General features: G+C 34.6%; 1 protein-coding gene across 2 annotated transcripts; it reads left to right on the top strand.

Annotated features, from left to right (window-relative positions):
• The first annotated feature begins 804 nt into the window (after positions 1-804).
• Positions 805-18104, top strand: LOC121431601 (carboxypeptidase D-like). 2 transcript variants are annotated; one of them, XM_041629162.1, is made up of 7 exons: positions 808-1329; positions 2092-2285; positions 7137-7310; positions 7843-8134; positions 12897-13039; positions 13770-13893; positions 14828-18104. In XM_041629162.1, the coding sequence occupies exons 1-7, from the start codon at positions 1080-1082 to the stop codon at positions 15055-15057; spliced, it is 1407 nt and encodes a 468-aa protein (XP_041485096.1). In that variant the 5' UTR covers positions 808-1079; the 3' UTR covers positions 15058-18104. The 2 variants fall into 2 exon arrangements, with proteins under 2 accessions (XP_041485097.1, XP_041485096.1); XM_041629163.1 differs by lacking the exons at positions 13770-13893; positions 14828-18104 and adding an exon at positions 13201-13356 and having other exon boundaries at positions 805-1329.
• Positions 18105-20475: the final 2371 nt, after the last annotated feature.

Below are 20475 nucleotides of genomic sequence, written 5' to 3'. Positions count from 1 at the left end.
ACGACAAAAAGAGAAAATGAAAGAAAGAAATGGAGGAGGGTGAAATATAATATCTATCACAAAATCAGATTTTTCTATTGAAAATATTTTTCAAAAATCGGGCTCGCAACTTTTTATAAATTTTGCCCGTTTATACGCCATTTCTGTGCATCACCCCAGTCAAATCTTTTGACTCATACGTCATACAGACCAGAAGCGCCACTGCATAACGCCCCCCCCCCCCCCCCCCAGCCCCTATCGCCTTAATAATCGGAGTTCAGTCATTAACAATTAATCTGCACGTTCTTAATTTTATTGCTTATGTTGGTGGTCAAGTTTTTCTATGACTCATAAAAAAGATGACGCTTGAAAATCAGAAATAACACACATGACTGATAACGTCCCGGGAACGTTTCTTCAAAACTTGTCAGAACTGACAACCTTTCTTTGTTTTGATTGGCTGAGAGGCAAAAGAGTCCGACTAGCTGTTAATTCTTAAAAACTGGAGAGTCAACACGGTGATAATTAAACATCTGACATGTATCGTGAACAGGTGCACATTAAATGAGACTCCGAGAAAAGACTACAAAAAAATGCCTTGCACAAGGCGAGATGCATAAATTCAAATTTCAAAAATGTCAAATGAATTAATGCAAAATCAAAACGATACAATAAGAAAATATTATATAATCAGTTTTATCGATATAATAGTTTGAAAGATAGTTTTAAGATTAAATTGATGATAATATTATATTTATATATTCAGTTTAATTAGAAGTGTATTGAAAAAGACCAACTCATTTTGACGCAAGTACCGACGTCAGCATCAACTGTGCATCTCATTTCCGGATACCACAGCTTCATACACCATACACAACACATGCTCCACCGCGGCCGGCGCCGTCCGCCTAGGAGTTAGCTTTCGCTCGCGATCGCTACGTATTCGTAAATGCGCAGCAACATCAGTCGGTCCATGTTGTGTTCATACACAACCCTTTGTAACCTTCGAAGCAGCTGTTAGTTCTAATCATTCTTTTTAAACAATTGTCGCCGTCAATAACGATCACTGCTGTTTCCGAAAGATTAACAAGTCTGTAACAATGACCTCGATATTGGCCTTATTGGCAGTCTTGCCAATTCTGGGGTTGGTTTCGGGAGAGGCGTCGAGCGATTTCCCGGGACCAGATTATCAGTGGAAGCATCACAGTCAACAAGATCTTGAACAGATATTGGAAGATACAAAGAGAGAATGTCCTGACATTACCAAAACTTATTCTGTCGGGGAAAGTGTTCTGGGGAGAAAATTATGGGTTATCGAAATATCTGATAAACCTGGAGAACATGAACTCGGTAAGTCAATGAATTAATGAGAACCATTTCTTCAAAAATTGAAAATGAAACAAAAAGGCCAATGATGAAGAAGGAGGTGCCATATCTGCGCACCTAAAAATTGAACTCGGGATTTAATAGACATGACCTACTATAACTTCCACATAATTTTCAGTCGAAAATGTTCATTATATTCTTGTGAGTATAAAGTGTGCCAAAAATCTCATTAAAAATAGAGAAAAATATAACAATCTCTAGACTATAGCCAAAATAAAAAATTTTGGTCTTTTCAACAGCATAGTCATACTCATACAATCATAGACATGCTTGGTGCTTTGGAAAGGGTATTTTTATCCTATATTTTCCCAAGTTTTAGGAACAAGTGCTGTGATCGAAGCAAGATTGATTGATAATATTGCAGTTCTTGTAAAGTTGTAACTGTATTGTTTCAAAAGACGGGTGCAAATGTAAAATCGTCGTATTTGTTGTTCGTCAATATATACGCGGATTGAATTGGAGTCGCCGAGCGAAACATGGGAATCTGATCTGCTTAATTTTCTGCACAAGTGAGACGAAAACTGGGTAAAATTGATGAATATTTTCGCAGATACGATGCTTAGAAGATTAGGTGGTAGATAAGGGGTAGTTCCAACCATACTATATTGTGTCTCCTTTGTATACGGTTGCAGTGGTCTCCAATGAGTATAAGAGAGCCTTTCCACTGCCATTTCATAACCAGTTGCACAAGCATTAACACTTTTTGCATATTTTTGCATCTATCAGGTGAACCTGAATTTAAATACATCGGCAACATGCACGGCAACGAGGTAGTAGGTCGCGAGGTGCTGCTCCTTTTGATCTCCTATCTGTGTAAGAATTATGGGACCGATCCTGACATCACGTGGCTGGTTGACAACACTCGAATCCACATCATGCCCACTATGAATCCCGACGGCTATGCTGAGGCCCTTGAAGAGGTAATCATGATGATGATGGTGATTGTATTGGTGATGATGTTGTTTTGATGATGATTTTTCAATGTTGATGATGGGAATTGATGATGATGATGATGTTTGTGTAATTGTGTTGATGATAATGTGGAGTTGATAATTTTGATTCAGATGATGGTGATGATGAGAATGATGTTGATGTTGTTTTGGTAATTAAGATGTTGATGATTTTGATGTTGCTAATGATGGTTTGTGGTGGTGTCAATGATGATGAAGAAACTGATACCCTTTTTACACACGCTAAAATTTCTTTATCCCCGTACTATAGGTGGGGCTAAATTGCCATTTAGCCCCACCTATAGTACGGGGTTAAGCTTAGCCCACTTTCTTTTTACACAGCATTTTTGCAAAGTGGTCTAATCCCACCTGTAGTACGGGATTATTTGGCCCTGCAAAAAAGCAGGGTTATCCCAGCAATTGCGGTGCTAAGAGCGATAGTACGGGGTTAAGATAGCTAGTGTAAAACGAAAGTGGGCTAAGCTTAACCCCATACTATAGGTGGGGCTAAATGGCAAGTAGAGTGAAGTACTTGTACTACGAATGATCAACAAATACCACTAGTCCGGGGTTAGCAAGTTTCGTGTGTGAAAAGGAAAAAAAATAGTACGGGGTTAAGGATAGTACGGGGTTAGCAATAGTCCGGGGCTAAGAAAATCCTGTGTAAAAAATAGTGGTAAGATTTGATGAAGCTGATGATGGTGGTCAAGTTGATGATGGTGATGATAGTGATGTTACATGTATATGTTCTTTCATGTATGTTGTGTTGGTGATGATTTTGATGCTGACAATGGTGATGATGAAACAATGATGAAAGTAATAACTTAGTGATAATGTTTATGGTATTGATTTGAAAGTGCTGATGATGATGGTGATGATGATGATAATGAGGGTAATGATGAGAATGATGATGATGTTGTTTTGATAATTAAGATTTTGATTCTGACTTTGATTTTGCTAATGATGGTTTGTGGTGGTGTCAATGATGATGAAGATAGTGATGGTGGTGAGATTTGTGAGATGAAGTTGATGATGGTGTTAGTAACTAATTAGTGATGATTGTGTTGGTGATGACTTTGATGCTGACAAGGTGGTGATGAAGCGATGATAGTAATGGTGGTGATAATGTTGATGGTATTGTTTTGAGATATTGTTTTGAGGATGCTGTTGATGATGATGATGACGATGATGACGATGATGATAATGGTGATGTATATACATGTACACCGTACACTTTTGATGATGTTTTGATGATAAAATACTGTAGATGATGATCCTATTGATGATGATGATGATAATGGTGATGTACTATACATACATGTATAAAGTGTTGATGATGTTTTGATGATAAAATAGATGATTTTATTGATGATGATGATGATGATGGTGGTGGTGGTGGTGATGGCAATTATGATATTGATGATGATGATCTGGATGGTGACAATGGTGATGATGATGATTGATGATGACGAGTTTAATGTTCAAGGTGATATTTTATATTTTGTCTCAAGGAATATGTAACTTAAATTTGGTAAAGTAATTTTGATTCTAAATATGCCCGAAAATGAATTTCTTAAAACTCTAGCCATTTTCAAATTTTACAAACGTGGGTGACAGATGGGGGAATAATTGTCTATTTTGTATCAATTGATATTGTTAGTTGATTTCCATACTTGATGCAATCCTATCTTTAAATCCTACAAATCTATTTGTACACTACAGTGTATGTGTAATTTTAATTTGTAATGGGATTGTAAATTGGCCCTTTGTTGCCTGTTGGCCAACATACCAATAAATAAAATAATATGATGTATAATATCCTTGAAGTTTTGTCCTATTCTTACTTTGGAAATGGTTGCATTACTTGCATACTTGGAAGAAATAACAAACACTAAAAAACATTGAGAAAATTAGGTATTTTTGACATTTTGATTGTACCGGTATGTAAATTTTATTTGTGAATGTTAAGGCGACCGCACACCTTACGATTGGTCTGCGACTCAATTTTGGAATATACATAGCAGAATTTGATGCTAATATTGAGACTTGGAAATGTTCGAAATCATCTTACAAATACATGTTCAAATCTGTGACTATGCTATCATCCTTAGAAAAAAATCAAATTTAACATCTAGTCATAATGACGTCATAGCAGTTGTACGATTGGCTACGATTTGAAACTAATTTGGCCTTTACTCCAAAATAAAGGCTTGCAATCTTTAAAAATGGTTATATCAGTATTCTTTCAATTAATTTTAACCTCAAATAAAATGATATGTTCTATTCACATTTTCAGAAAATGAGCAGAATGCGATTTGTTCCAAAATTGGATCGAAAGGTGTGCAGTGGCCTTAAGAGATATGGCCTGTGACATGTTTCATGTTTTCTTGTCTGTGGAATCAAACTTTGAATAAAGAAAAGTTTCTAGGAATGTTCTGCTTTTATGAACACTAAAAATAGAAGTATTACAAAATCAATTGGAAGGTCTACACTATAGTATGATTAATTTAGTTTGAAATAACAAAATATCAATATGAAATGTCAATTCTTGCCTTGAGAGAAGCCCATTTATATGACGTTCAACACCTGGTGCACATGTGTCAAGTTTGGCACTTGATCGTCGGGCTGATTTTTACGATTGATTACATGCATGTAATTGATCATTTCAGTACAATTGAAAATAGAAATGGATTGTATGATCATCGTAGATCCATGATGATATGATCAATTGTTTACCTTTGTGTAACTGAGCCCAGGTGTCCTTATGTTTAAAGTCAAATCAAGCGATGTAGTGATTGATTTTCAAATAGAAAACCATCTGTTCCATACCCATGATGTTGTTTTGTGCCAGTAGGCCAAATCGGTTTGTTATCCTACATTTATAAAGGTCACTATGTCTTTAGATTAGTAAAGAACTGATTTCATCTTTAACGGATGATTGAAAGTGTGGGCGGTGCATTATGAATTTTGCAGCAAACAGCATTTTCAATTTTTTATCTGAAAGGTCAGAAAGTTAGAAGAAAAAAAATGAAGTAAATGATTTACACAAGACGCTGCAACTTATCGAGCTTCCAGTTGACCAAAATTATTCTTTTAATTGATATTATTTCTCGAAAGATGCGGTAGATTAATCGTACTAGGCTGTGTGCATGTTTATCGGATAGTGCACATGTATGTGTACAATACATGTACATGTAGAATGAACATTTTGAATTAGTCTGCTGGGCAAACCCTTCGCTCAAGTTAAGGGTCTGTATGTGCAGCCTACTCATGCCTTGTGTACTGAAGGCTCAACAGCAAGTTTTGTATGTGCTAGTCTTTGTGTGGAGGCACACTTGTTGATCAAAGTTCCAATGAGGGTCTGTGCCTGCAGACTAATTTTGAAGTGCCCTTGAGCTCTTCGTAAATGCCCCTTTGACAAAGGACCATTTGTACTTCTTTTTTTAAGGCAAATTGCATCGCTGCAGTGTGCTGCTACATTGTCCTTGGAGAATAAGTCAAGTTCAGGTGCAAGCTTAATAAAAAAAAAGCAGTATGTTATGTTGCAATTAATTACTGGAAATATGTTTATTACTTCAGTTGTACTGTAATTGGTAGTCATTTGCAATGTACATGTAAATGCGCTTCTCGACAATCTGAGATCGTGATTCTCAGTTTTTATTTTGAAATTTCAAACTTGTGTTGCTCATGTCATATTTGGGTTTGTGAGCCTTTTTTTATGATTTTTATCAGTATGTATCATGATAAAGGAAAACAATTGGATTTTATAATGATATGAATAAAAAAAAAGACTCAAAGCCATTTCGTCATGCAAGAAAGAATGACTTATGGGGTGTTGTAAGAAACTTGCGATCAATTGCAAGTCTATTTTCTTTCCCGAAATCAAGCATACACCGAAATTGATTGCAAATTTGCGAAAGATTGCTAATCTGCTACATTAAACAAGGAGTGTAATCTGATTTACTAAAGTTAGATGAGATCAATCAACTGTTAAATTGCAACTGATTATTTGCAACTGATTGCAAATATTTTCTTGCAACACCCCCTAAGAATCTCTACATATTTTTTTCTGGATACTTTACATGTACTTATACATTGTTTGTGTAGTATCTATCAGATGTGAGTGGTTTCATTCATGTATGTGTAACTCCATATGGTACATTCCTCACAAAAATATACGTGTATCTTGAACAGTAAATGAAATGACAGACATTTATTATGATCATGAAGTACATTTGTTTCTAAGGGAGCTGCCTACTACAGTAAATAATGATTGCTAATGAATGCAATGGACAAAACATTTCATCTTTTGTTGAATGAATTATTCTGTGTATTGCAGGAATGAAATAAATAACGCTCATTATTTGTATAAAACCTAAAAATAATCCTTTTCATTTGACATATTAAATGAATTTGGATGCAGAAGTGCATGCATTGTTTGCAGCTAGCTGAGCAAGCACGGTCTGTTGATTGTTGCATTCATGTACATGTAACAGTAACACTCTGCAACCAAGGAGCTTCCAACACACAAGTGTTTATACATGTACATGTACATGCATCGGTGGTCTCTCTGAGCATGCAATGAACAAAATCATGTGGATCTAAAATTGCACGATGAATGATGATGCGATTGTAAACTGGCCTGAATGATTGATACAGTATCAAACAATATTCTAATGACAATACATGTACATGTAGGTGTCATATAATTATGCATATGTATGCACATATCTTTGATTCTCTGTATAAAACTTTTGTAATGTACAATATGAACTGTCTTTACTTATGCTACATGTACATGGCCATTTTATCTTTTACTAGGTGAAAAAGACTGGAGACAACAAATGGTCAACTGGAAGAGCAAATGCGAACGGCAAAGATTTGAATCGGGACTTTCCTGATTTGGACACTATTTACTTCGGTTCCAGAATGGGCAACTTCCCCAGGAGACATGGCAAAAATAACCACATCAGTATGGCTCTCAATCTGAAACAGGTATGAATGCATTTTAAAAATTAAAGTAATTGATCAACATTTTGAATTATGTAAAATCAATCGAATATTTTCATGCATGTAAAACTTAAAAGGGAAATTGCTCACCATTTTAGATCATTCTGATATCTTCAATAACATTGGAGTTTCACATTCAGTCTATAAAGAGGAGAAGGAGGGGGAAGAAGAGGAAGAATTGAGAAAAAGGAGGAGGAAGAGGGAGGAGGAAGGGAAGAATAAGAAGAGGAAGAAAGAAGGGGAGAGGGAGGAGAAGAAGGAGGAGGACTTATTTTTTCTTCTCTTTTCTTCCTCTTCTTTTGTTGTTCTCCTTTATCTTTCTGTTTCAGATTCTCCTTTTCATTCATCTCCTTCCTCTTCTTTTTGTCCTCCTTTCTCCTCATCCTCCTTTTTCTTCTTATTTTTCTTCCCATTCATTTTTATTGATAATGACCATCATACGCAATTTGTGAGTATAGTTTGTATTCATCGGACTGAAGAATAAACTGCTTGCCTGCTGATTATGTTCTTTTCTCAGTTCCAACCCGAGACACTGGCCATCATTAGCTGGCTTCAGGAATACCCCTTCTCTCTCTCTGCAAATCTCCACGGTGGGGACGTCGTTGCCAACTATCCCTTCGACGCCAGCCACAACGGCAAAGCCGAGTACGAGGCCACGCCCGACGACGCTATCTTCAAGCAGGTGGCTCTCGCGTATGCCCGTGAAAATCCAGTAATGTCGGATCCCAACCGCGCATCTTGTGACATGGGAGACGATCATTTTGAGGACGGCGTCACCAACGGGGCCGATTGGTATCCACTTAATGGAGGTGAGAATTGGGGAACGTTGCATGAAGTGACTTGGTGGGGAATTTCACTGATAACTGTTACAAGCTACTGAAATTCTTCCATGTGATTGGCTGAGAACAATTATTTTCCAGTGAAAAGTGCTTTGATGATGCTCTTCCTCTGTCATTTTAAAAATATGGTGCCATTCAAACCGAATGTGCATGCAACAATAGATAGGTTTTTGTCCTTGAGTGATTAACTGCAATCCTTTGCTGGGAATAGTTTTCCTTATATCTCACCACATTTTGCTTCACTTTTTTTAACGACTACACCACAAAAAGTCTTTAAGTGTAGCGGATTTTTACACAGGACTGTACAGAAATAAGTAGAAAGCTTTCGTCTTCTGTGAAGTTCTATCCAAAATGCTAATCAAATTTGTGAAGCAAAGTTTTTCCCTGCTTCATGTTACATGTCAGCCTACATGCCTGTAGCCCTTATTTGTTAAAGTTTTCATTCTTTACATTTGTTCCATGTCCTTGATTTTTTTTACATTGAAAAGTTGTTATTTGAAAAACAAATTTCAAGCAGCTTTTACCCTTTTGATGCTCAAATAAAAACAATTACTCTTTCAGTCCCTGTTTCACTGTACTGAAAGATACTTGAGAATGTTTTATTAATGCCTATTTCAGGGAAATCACAGTCGCCACCTTTAGTTTATTTCAATCTTTTGGGAGTAATGAATAAGCAATTCGATTCATTTCAATTCAATTCAACTGCTTGAATGAATGATTACGGTAATCCCATTGTGGAAGACACCAATTGACATTGGGGGTCAAAGGTTAACAAAGTCAACATTATCTCATTTCATGCTGTCAGTTCTAGATGCTCTGTTTTATTAGATCACAGCAATTTGTTCTTCTCCAGTGCGATTGAAGGTCGTTCCAACTGTGTGTAAAAAATGTTCTGAGCTGCTGTCTTAGGCCTAAACCCAACAATTGATGTTACCCAACAGACCGTTTTGAAACCTGCCGAATTTCCTTTTTTATTCAGTTTGACCACCCCCCCCCCTCCAAAAAAAAAAATTTGACTGACTAATTTTTGTAATTTTTAACTCTTCTTTTAAAAATTAAAAATGACAGTGAAGATTAAAAAAAGTGGTAAATGGCATTGTTCTTATGCCTTTATTGCAGAATACACTCTTTTTGGATTGCATTTTTAATCATTTTTTTTTCTGATCACTGAGATAGTTCTGGAAGATGTAATGAATGGGTACGTAACACTGGCAGGATTATTCATTCTGTGAATTTCTTGTGCTGCGGGTGACGTTTGGGTAATCAAAGGTCAAGTCCACCTCAGAAAAATGTTGATTTGAATCAATAGAGAAAAATCAGACAAGCACAATGCTGAAAATTTCATCAAAATCGTAAAATAAGTAAGTAATAAGTAATAATGTAAAATAAGAAAGTTATGACATTTCAAAGTTACGCTTATTTTCAACAATATAGTTATATGAACGAGCCAGTTACATCCAAATGAGAGAGTCGATGATGTCACTCACTATTTCTTTTGTTTTTTATTGTAAATTATACAATATTTCAATTTTTACGAATTTGATGATTAGGACCTCCTTGCCTGAAGCACAAAATATTAAAATAATGGAAATCCACATGTTCAGGGAGGAATGAAACTTCGTTTCACATGACAATGACGAGAAAATAAAAATATTTCATATTTCATATAATAAAATACAAAAGAAATAGTGAGTGAGTGATGTCATCAGTTCCCTCATTTGCATACCGACCAAGATGTGCATATAACTGTTTTATGAAATGAAGCGAAACTTTAAAATGTCATAACTTTCTTATTTTACATCCGATTTTGATGAAATTTTCAGTGTTATGCTTGTGGGCAGTTCCATAAAATAGTAAACCGTTTGGTCAAAATTTCAAAATCCTACAAACAGAACAAATTAGGTATCACTTGAAAGCTAAGACCCTGAAATGTATAAATCTGAAAGAAATAATTTCAAACAATGTATCGTTTCATTTTGACAAGGCATTGAAATCACCATAGCAACAAAACAGAATTTTACTTATTTTTAAAGGTCAAGTTTGTAACAAATTTTAAACCTTTTACAAGCTTTGAAATAATTAAAGTTGGATGTTGTCCAAGTTGTTATTATGTCAGGTTTCTAAAAAATATGTTAGGTTTTTTCTATTTTTCTTAAATTTCTTAAACCGAATATATTAAAAGCAGGCACTTTCAAATGTACGTCCGACCCCTTTTCACATACACTTTTTTTCTTACAAGCAAAACAAAAGCAGATAGATTTTCCCAAAGTCAGATGCAAAGCAAGCTTGGTTTGTTTAATATATACACCAGAAGGTAGCTCACCACTAGTCCGGGATTTCAAGTTAAGTGGGGGTCGGATGTACAACTTTTTTGTACGTCCGACCCCCTGTACGTCCGACCCCTTTGAAACTTTTTTTATGAAGTTATCTTTCACTGCTCAGATGTTTTTTGCAAAAGTTTAATATCATAACATCTTTTACTCATATCAATCTTTCAAAATTGAATACAAATTTCAATTTCAATCTAGTTTAAAATGACCTTTTTTGTATTTCTTTACCCAACAAATACTGGGGGCAAAATTCACCTTCCATCTTTGACATTTTGCATGATAGTTCTTTAACACACCTTGATATCGCTGTATAGTTTTATTGTTTTTTTTTCTTTGAAGTCTTGCACAAGTTTTGAGACCAATTTCACAAAGAATACCTCACATTTTTGACAACATATAGATTTTTAAATGATGATATCATCTTCAAGAAATGGTGATTTATTTGTGTATTGTGTGCATATTCAATGGAAACTGCCTTCCTTCATCTCAAATTATCACATAACTTAATTAATTTAGTGGTAATTATGACTGAATAATAGCAGAAAATTAAAAAAGAAAATGAAAATTAAAAACCTACAAATACATGAGAAATTTAATAAACAAAGAAGTTCCATAGAAAAGTAGAAATTGCCCCTTCCCCTCAATCTCAGGTACAGCAATTGCCCCTCTATGAGAAATAGATCTGCCCATTTGCTATAATGATACATGGATGTCTAGACTATTCTACTTTTGCCTATAGGGGTGTAAGTTAAGAAAATGTGAAGGGTTATTCATTTAATTTTGACTTGTTCTCATTTCTTTATTTCTGCATCAACCTTGTTCAAACTTGATACAAATGATCCTTGGTTGATACCATGTGTGTGTTGATGAGGTCAAAGGTCATCTAGGGGTCAAAAGGTCAAAAGATAGGCCAATTAGTCATTTTTGACAGATTTTGTTTAAATCAATTTTTTTGTTTGCATCAATATTGTTCAAACTTGAAATACAAAATCAGAGGGTAATACAATATTTTTGTTGATGAAGATGATAATTTCTAAGGTTATTTAGGGGACAAAAAGTCACTTTTGCTCATTTTGTTATTCAAGGTCAATTGTTCAAGCTTTCTAGGGGTCAAAAGTTAACTTTTGATACCGGTAGTTTTTTTATGTGTATTGTATTCAAATGTATTCGAACTTGGAACAAATTATCAGTGGGTAGTACCACATATTTGTTAAAGAGGATGGAGAGGTCAAATGTCATCTAGGTGTACAAATGTCAAATGACATATTTCTGCATTAATTTTGCCCAAACTTGGAACAAAACGATCAGTGGGAAAAATTACATGTGTTCTTGAGGATGGAGAAATCAAAGGTCATCTAGGGGTCAAAAGGTCATATTGCATGTTTTTTATTGCAACATCAGGGAAGACTCATGGTTCGTAACCCACCTTGTAAAAACAAAGTTTGTAACAGAACAAGTTTTTTTAATGTTGAAGAAATTCTTTTTCATGTCTTTTGCAAACCATTACAAAATACATTTTACTTGAAGTTTAACAGTATCCTGCATTGTGTGAATAGTTGAGTTGTTTCATTATTGATGTGATCTAAAAATGTAGATATCAAAATGGAAACAGTTTAAACCCACTGACTCATTTGTAATAGATATGAGGTGCATTTTGCTTGACTGTAAGAAAATCAGTATGGGGGTCGGACGTACACTGTCTGAATGCATGTCAACTTTAATCAAGCATAACTCTTCACCAGCATCAGATTCATTTGTTAATTCCGTCTTATGTGAAAGACAACTAACCAAACAGCATGTATGTTAAAAAAAATCCAGTTTAGAATGTCTATGTTTTGTGTAACTGATCTTCAAAGGGGGTCGGACGTACAGTGTGCAAATATTTTGCACAATGTACGTCCGACCCCTTCAAAGTGTACGTCCGACCCCAAATAGATCAGCCTGTAACTAAAACAAGGCAATGCCTATCAATTTCTTTGCTTCATTTCTTGTAAAATTCAGTCTTTAACTAACAGCTCATATTAGAATTTTAGTAACTGCAACACAAAAATCACAGAGATTTTGACATGAAATCTAAAAGCATAAAACCTGCTTTCGTCTGATGTACGTCCGACCCCTCACATTTTTGCCCATATTTTCTATTCTTCATATTGCAGCCTGGTCCTGTCATGGTGTAATGATAACCTAGGTCACATGTTATGATATACTAAAATAAATAAAACACTGCTATCAAATTAAAGGAGATACAGCTCTTTAATATGTCCGAATGTACGTCCGACCTTTATGGAATGACCCTTGTTGAATTTTTTTTTTATTCAAACCAAGTTTTTGTTGGGGTGGACTTGTCCTTTAATGACTTGAGCACTTCTATATTCTGAATGCTTTTGTGTTTAATTTTGCAGGTATGCAAGACTACAACTATCTCCACACCAACTGCTTTGAGATAACCGTCGAATTGAGCTGCAAGAAGTTCCCCACTAATCCCTCTGACTACGCAAAGTTCTGGAAAGAAAACAAAGAGTCTTTGCTTGCCTACATCCGACAGGTAAAACAAAATGTGTTCATTTACGCCCAATCGCCGCCCCTTTTTGCTTATGTGTACACAGCATATTACATGATCTGTACTCTGTAAATAATGTAATTTCTAACTGATTGTTTGAGAATTTGATGTATGAGTACCATTATTATAGGCTATTATTTTCAAAGGCACACAGTGGCATCATGTATTTTGAAGCTCTTACTGACTTTTCTTTAAACGTTGCAACAATCTGGAAAATGTGCTATAATTCACATGTGATCTATTATTTTATAATTGTTCTTGTACTCTGTAAAGACTTTAATTTCTAACTGATTATTTAGAGATTTTGATGATTGAATACCATTATTATATGTTATTATTTTCAAAGGCACACAGTACTAGCATCATGTAATTTGAAGTTCTTACCGACTTAATTGTGTAAACATTGCAACAATCCAGAATATGTGATGTCATTAATATGTAATCTATTATTTTATGATTTTTCTTACAAGTACTCCATTAAGAATGTATTTTCTGGTTGTTTGAGATATTGATGATTTGAATACCATTATTATAGGTTATTATTTTCAAAGGCACACAGTGGCATCATGTATTTTGGAGTTCTTAATAACTATCTAATTCATTAATACGTGATCTATTATTTTATAATTGTTCTTGTACTCTTGCAAAGAATATAATTTCTAACTGATTATTTAGAGATTTGATGATTGAATGTTATATTTTATTACTTTCCAAGGCACACAGTGGCATCAAGGGAGTCATAACAGACATGGATGGTAATGGAATCGAAGATGCCATCATTAAAGTTTCTAAGAAAGTAGGAGATACTGGAGAGTACATAGATCACGACATCACCACAGGTAAGTAGTATCTCCAGAAAGAGATCTGTAGCACAAAACCTAACAATTGATCGTATGGTTGATTTTTAGGATTGATCGTACATAAATCCAGCCCTGTGATCGATCACTAGGTTTTGTGTTACAGGGCCAAAGTGACTGGAAACTAATTTCTATGTTTGCATTTAAGAGACTGTTTGTTAAATCCGTTAGAGGGGGGGGGCACACAGATTTCAGTTTGACTCCAACTCATGAAAAGTTGGCAATGTGTATTTTTGTGTCTGTTGGATAATCTCATTGAGCATTTACTTTCTAAGCATAATGTGACTAACCAATTTTTTTTGTCAGACCTATTTTGTCAAAGGTCGCAGAGGTCATTGAACTATCTTGTTCTTGCTACAAGCGGAGAATGTTTGCATGATCAATTTCAAATGTACATGCAGCTAGTGTATGCATATGGGAATGATGCGATCTGATTTAGGGGTCATGAGGACAAAGGTTACAGAGGTCAATATATGCTTTGAAACATATTTTTCTAGTGAAAGCTGAAGGACAATTTGTTGGATCAATCTCAAACTTGGCTCATGTATGCATATGTGAGTGGCAAAAGTCTTAATATGTTTTAGTGTCACAAGGTCAAAGGTCAAATATCACAGATGTTATATACAATGAAATACCTCATTCTCGTAATAACTGAAGAAGCATTTGAAGAGTGATATATTATCTTGGTTTCATGCATGCATATTTGATGGACTTTGACCTGATTAGATTTATGCATCAGGTCAGAAGGGTAAAGGTCACAGAGGTCATTTGAAAAAAATTTAGAAGTAGGGAGTGTAATATTGGTCGGCATACATATCGACTGCATGCAGTCAAGAACCATCTTGGTAATTAATCTAGCTCGACCCGCTTGAGCTTATTCCTCGGTTTCCAATTTTCATCTCCTTTGCATCCACAGCCGAAGGGGGAGACTACTGGAGACTTCTCGTACCGGGAACCTACTACGTGCGGGTAGAGAAATGTGGCTTTGAACCAGCGTACAAGGAGTGTGTGGTCCCCGAAGGAAACGAAAGTGAAGAGGGTAGTGACTGCAGCTTCCAACTTGAAGAAAACAATGAGATCTGCTCACAGAAAGAAGTCAAGATGGAGGAGGACCTCTTAAACATACTTTCTAGATACTTACAGTAATCCTTTATCTCATTCAATCTAGACTTAAATCCAGTACTTGGGTGGGGAGGGGGACCGTCATTACATCGTGGAAACCATGCTCGTACATGGACTTTCAAATGGACTCTGAAAAAAATTATCAGCCTTCAATCTGGAGGCGCTCTAAACAAGTATTCATGTCATGTTTTGCCCTCACGCAAATAAGACCTCAAATTGGATTTTCATGATTGGGTTGAAAAGTATACCTATTTTCCTTATTTTGGCAATTTGTAACACTTTTTTTCAACCTAAGGCACACATCGCCTGACCGTGAAATGATCATGGTATGGTGTCTGTATAGTAATGTAAGGATTACTTTCCTTGTCATAAATAGCACAAATGTTTATGCCAGAATTTGAGATGCAAGATTAAATTCCCAGGGTTACGTACCATTTACAGTGATGAAGAATGGGGTATTCCAATTCCTGCATCAGAGTTTCATTGAATGAAATTCAACTTTCTTATATCATAAAAATTGTATTTTTATGGTTACACACAAACAAAATGATTGCTTCTTTCTCTTTTTATTTTACAATTATTTGGGGGGGCCAGAGATGAAAGAAAGCAATAATCTATTTAAGGTGTGTTTAGTGTCAATTTGCAAATATAAATAGCGACATGAATCATGATACAAAACGCAATTACAAAACACAGAACACAAAAACAATTGCTGGTGCACCTTTCATTGTCCAAAAATAAAATTAAAGCTGATTATTAGTTGAACATCAGTAAATGCCCTTCTCTCAAAAACTTACATTTTACTCATCACATGAACGGTCAATTCAGGCGTGCACTTTCCTTAATGTGTAAGCTTCCACTGCAAGAGCACATTTAAAGTCGTTTGAAAACTCAGAACTCAGTTGCGGTCAGTGTCGCATTTCTGATGCTGAGGGTGGTGAAATCGAAGCTGATCGTCTTCCAAAAGGCACCTTTTCAGTGTTTAAATTTCACTCTGAATCAAAATCTGAAAGATGTTTACTTTTACGACCGAGAATGATGATTATCCTTTCCAACCTTTACAATGAATGTTCTCTTTAAACTTGATATGTTTTGTAATTGTGTTTTGTATCTTGATTTATTTTGTTGTAAATTAATATATTGACCTTCAACACTCCCTGAGACCTATATTTATATATATTGATTATTTTCAATATCGTGTCACTATTTTTATGAAGAAAGTGCATTCCAATATTATGACAACTGTCTTGAAACGTGATGACTATCTTTTCCAGTATTTCTTCTATCAATTTCTATTTCTCTCCAACTTTTCCTCTCCACTCTGTTTGCATTCTCTCACACCCAACCCCCCCCCCCCTTTGCATTGCACTTAATGCTAAAAAAAAAATGTCCGCTTACTCGTCGTCATTGGAAAAACTCTTTTCAGCCTTTTCTGTCTTTTCACTTTCAATATCATTTATCCTTGGAGCTTTTGTGCTTTGACACATACTAGTACATGACTCCAATGCCCTAGATGCCTCTTGAATTAAAAATTATCAATCAAATGTTTCCACTTTCTACTTCTGTATTCTGTATGTGGGCATTTTGATTGTACATAATATTGGCCAAAATATTGACATTTTCAGTACTCGGTCTTTGATAATTGTAGTTTCTTTTTCTTTATATCATCTTGGTCCTTACAAACATTCCTGTATATTACTGGGACTATATAAGCTTGCCCTAATTATTTTGGCTATTTATATTAACTTGTATTCGAGTATGTTCAGCTGCGGAATATTCTTTCATTTTCTTTCAAGCAATCAGGGAAAATACTAACAAACACTAACCATTTCAGTTGCATGCCATAATGAATATGAAATTATTCATTTGTTTATAGCTCTTAAAGAATATTTTTAAGTTCACGATTTGAGGCTTTTGAGAATGCAGCATTCTTTTGCAGAAACTTTCTGTGCACATTTATTGGGACATGGGTTTCAAGCATTTGTGCACATGAACTAAATAATTGAATGTTTGATAATTTTCTTACATTTTTTTATTTTTTGGTGTTTTTTATGAGATGATATGGTTATATTTGGGGGAAGGGGGTGTTGGCGACCTCTAATTATAATTATGTTATTATTGTTCATCTAATTATCATTTTTCTAATAAAGGTAAGAGAAAGCTTTCTCTTATGATTTTGATCTGATTTTTTTTTCATGGCATATGTGAAATGCTGATTTCAAATGATAGGTGGATAAAAATAATTTGTCTTTTTTTATTGTACTTTTTTCAGTTAATGTAGATTTTTATTTCCCAAATTACTTTGTGAAATTTTGAATTAAAAAAAAATGTACTACCTTTTTTTTTTTTCAAATGATGACAATAAAGTAAATGTACATGGTATAAAGGATTTTTTTTCATAGAGTGTTATTCACAACTCATTTTTTTCATAGAATGTCACTTTAAGATGATCACTCTATATATATTATTTTCTTGTATTTTGAAGAAAATAGCAGTGTGTATCAAAGCTGTGTTGTATAAATGTACATTAAAGATTATATACTAGTAGTAGCTGCTTTATTACGAGATTGGATAATAGAGTTATACACTTGATTATGTAGTGAGAACTAGGCTGATGTTATGGTATACAAAAAAATGCTGTCATTGGAAAGAAATATATTTATTGTACTTCAGCTTTACAGGTTGAATTTCCTGAAATAGTGATAGGAAATACAATGTACAAAAAATGCTGTCATGGGTGGAAATAATTCATTGTACTGCATCTTAAAAGGGTAAATTTCCTGAAATGATGATAGGAAATACAATGTAAAATAATGCTGTCATGGGTGGAAATAATTCATTGTACTGCATCTTAAAAGGGTAAATTTCCTGAAATGATGATAGGAAATACAATGTACAAAATGCTGTCATGGGTGGAAATAATTCATTGTACTGCATCTTAAAAGGGTAAATTTCCTGAAATGATGATAGGAAATACAATGTAAAATAATGCTGTCATGGGTGGAAATAATTCATTGTACTGCATCTTAAAAGGGTAAATTTCCTGAAATGATGATAGGAAATACAATGTACACAATGCTGTCATGGTGGAAATGATTTATTGTACTGTGTCTTAAAAGGGTAAATTTCCTGTAATACATCCCTAGCCAGCAGTGAGAGACAAAAATGAGAGACATTTTACCGTTTTGGTGCAAGAATGCCCTCAGCAAATGATTTTCGCGCCCCACATCATTGCCAAAATGCCCTTATTACGGCTTACGCAATGCACTTACAATGTATGTATCCTGGTTAGGGCGTGTTTGCACCTATGCAATGCACAAAATTGTGGTTTTAAGGGTGTTCTTGCATCGACACAGTGGTTTATTATACAAGTCACAGTACTAGAATATCAATAATACGGTTGGTAATTGTTGAATGCCAAATAAAGGGGAGAGATGCACCCACTCCTTGAATTATCCTCTGTTGTCTTTACAAGGCAAGGGGTACAATTTTTTTTTCAAATATTGTTGTTTATTTTAAGTACAGAGATATTCCACCTTATATTGGACTGTGCTATACATTTTTGCAGCTTTATGTGCTTCTAATCTACTTAATTGCTTTGTTTTGTTTAAAGTAGGTGCTTCATATTTTTATCTTCATGTTTATAGAATGTATGCAATTTATATTTTCAAATCCTTGGGTTCTCTACATCTACTTAGGCATTTTACTTGATAATTAGGATATTATATTAGGCCAAATATTCACAAAGGTGGTTTTGAAAAACTATTGGTTGAACCCATGGTTTAAATCCAGATATCCTGTATGAATTGCTTTTATTTTACCGCATATATTATTAAATGTCCGATGCTGATGCGCGCTTCTGTAACATTGCGATAAATTGACGCTTGTTGCCATGGTTGAGCATGCTATTTTATGCATGAGTGCACTGTTTTGAATGACTGAATCCACTCTTCAAGAAGGTGAACTCGTGAATGAAATAGCGTGATAAACCACGGCAAAGGCGTCAATTTGGCATACTGTAACAGAGCATGCATCAGCATTGGACGTGTTTTTAATATGCGTGGTTAATTACCGGTAAACATTATTTATATATGAAATTTGCACCATTGGTTCAACTGACGGTTATCAAAATCACCTTTGTAAATCCCTGACAAAGTGTAACCATCAGTGTCCATCTGCAAATGATTTTATAGTACTTAGTCAAATCTGATAATCCTGCATGTACAAGGAATGTTGATTAGAGAAAGCCTTTTGATGCACCTTAGCTTCTTATTTTTGTGTGCATGGTTTTTTACATACTTCAGTGGGAATGAAGATGATTTCAGATTTCCAGAATTGGGAAACTGATGTTTTGAATTTATACTTGAATTTCAAAGCATTATGTTAGCAGAAAATTTGAATGGTGCTCTGTTAATCAACACCCCTCTACCGCACTTGCTAATTCTGTAGATGTCCCCTCCCTCCCTTTGGAGGGACACCAACAAAATTATCAAGTGAGGTATAGATGTACAGTGCGTCCCAGAAAAATCATAACTTAATCATAAATAAAATAAATGAATAAATTCAAATAACCGGAACTTTGTTATTTCTTGACCATTTTCTGTAATTGAGGTATCAAATTAAAGAGCAGATATTGAACTTTTTAAAAATGTGGTTTTCTTTTTAAATCCCCTGTTTAATAATTTAAGTAATTCCAGATGAAAGAGGAGATTCTAAGCTTTAAAATGGTAGGTCATTTGTCTATTGTATTTGTGATTAAGTTATGATAAATCATCGATAAATCTCGGTTTCGTTTTTTGTGGGACGCACTGTATAGGGAATGTGGTAGTAACTGTAACTTGGACTCGACTTCAATCATACACCACTCATATTTGCTTAGAACTTTTACCATGCATGTGTAGCATACATTTGTCAGCTGTATATATGTGCTGTATAGTAAATTATTTTTTGTTAGTATGATTGAGGAATTGTAGATTGTGTGTTATAGTGACTCCCAAGTTTAAATTTAGTATATTAAAAATGTACCCTTTTTATCGCTTGTTTCAAAATGTTTTACTGCCGATCCAACAGGTCACTGAGTCCATGTCCCAATAAGATTTTTATTTAATTATTGAAATGTTATATATAACATAAATTGTGAAGTGTACAATTTATATGTAGCCATGGTAACAAGTATAATGAAGTACTATAAAAAGTAATCAAGTACTAGAGGTATAATCAAAGCGTTTTCTGACTATCATATTAATGACCAAATTATTTCTGAAGATTATTTATAGTGATGAATAATTGAATATTTATGTGGAAAATGAATTCACGAAGTGGATTTTAATCAATGCTCATATACTTTTTCCTTCAATTTTATTTTCTTTTTTGTAAATTAAATCAATCATGTTTTGACAACTTTAACCAATTATGACTCACCTTAAATTCAAAGGATTATGT

This window comes from Lytechinus variegatus, chromosome 18 (assembly GCF_018143015.1).
Source record: "Lytechinus variegatus isolate NC3 chromosome 18, Lvar_3.0, whole genome shotgun sequence".
NCBI lineage: Eukaryota > Metazoa > Echinodermata > Echinoidea > Temnopleuroida > Toxopneustidae > Lytechinus > Lytechinus variegatus.
This window is presented reverse-complemented; position numbering and strand designations above follow the sequence as displayed.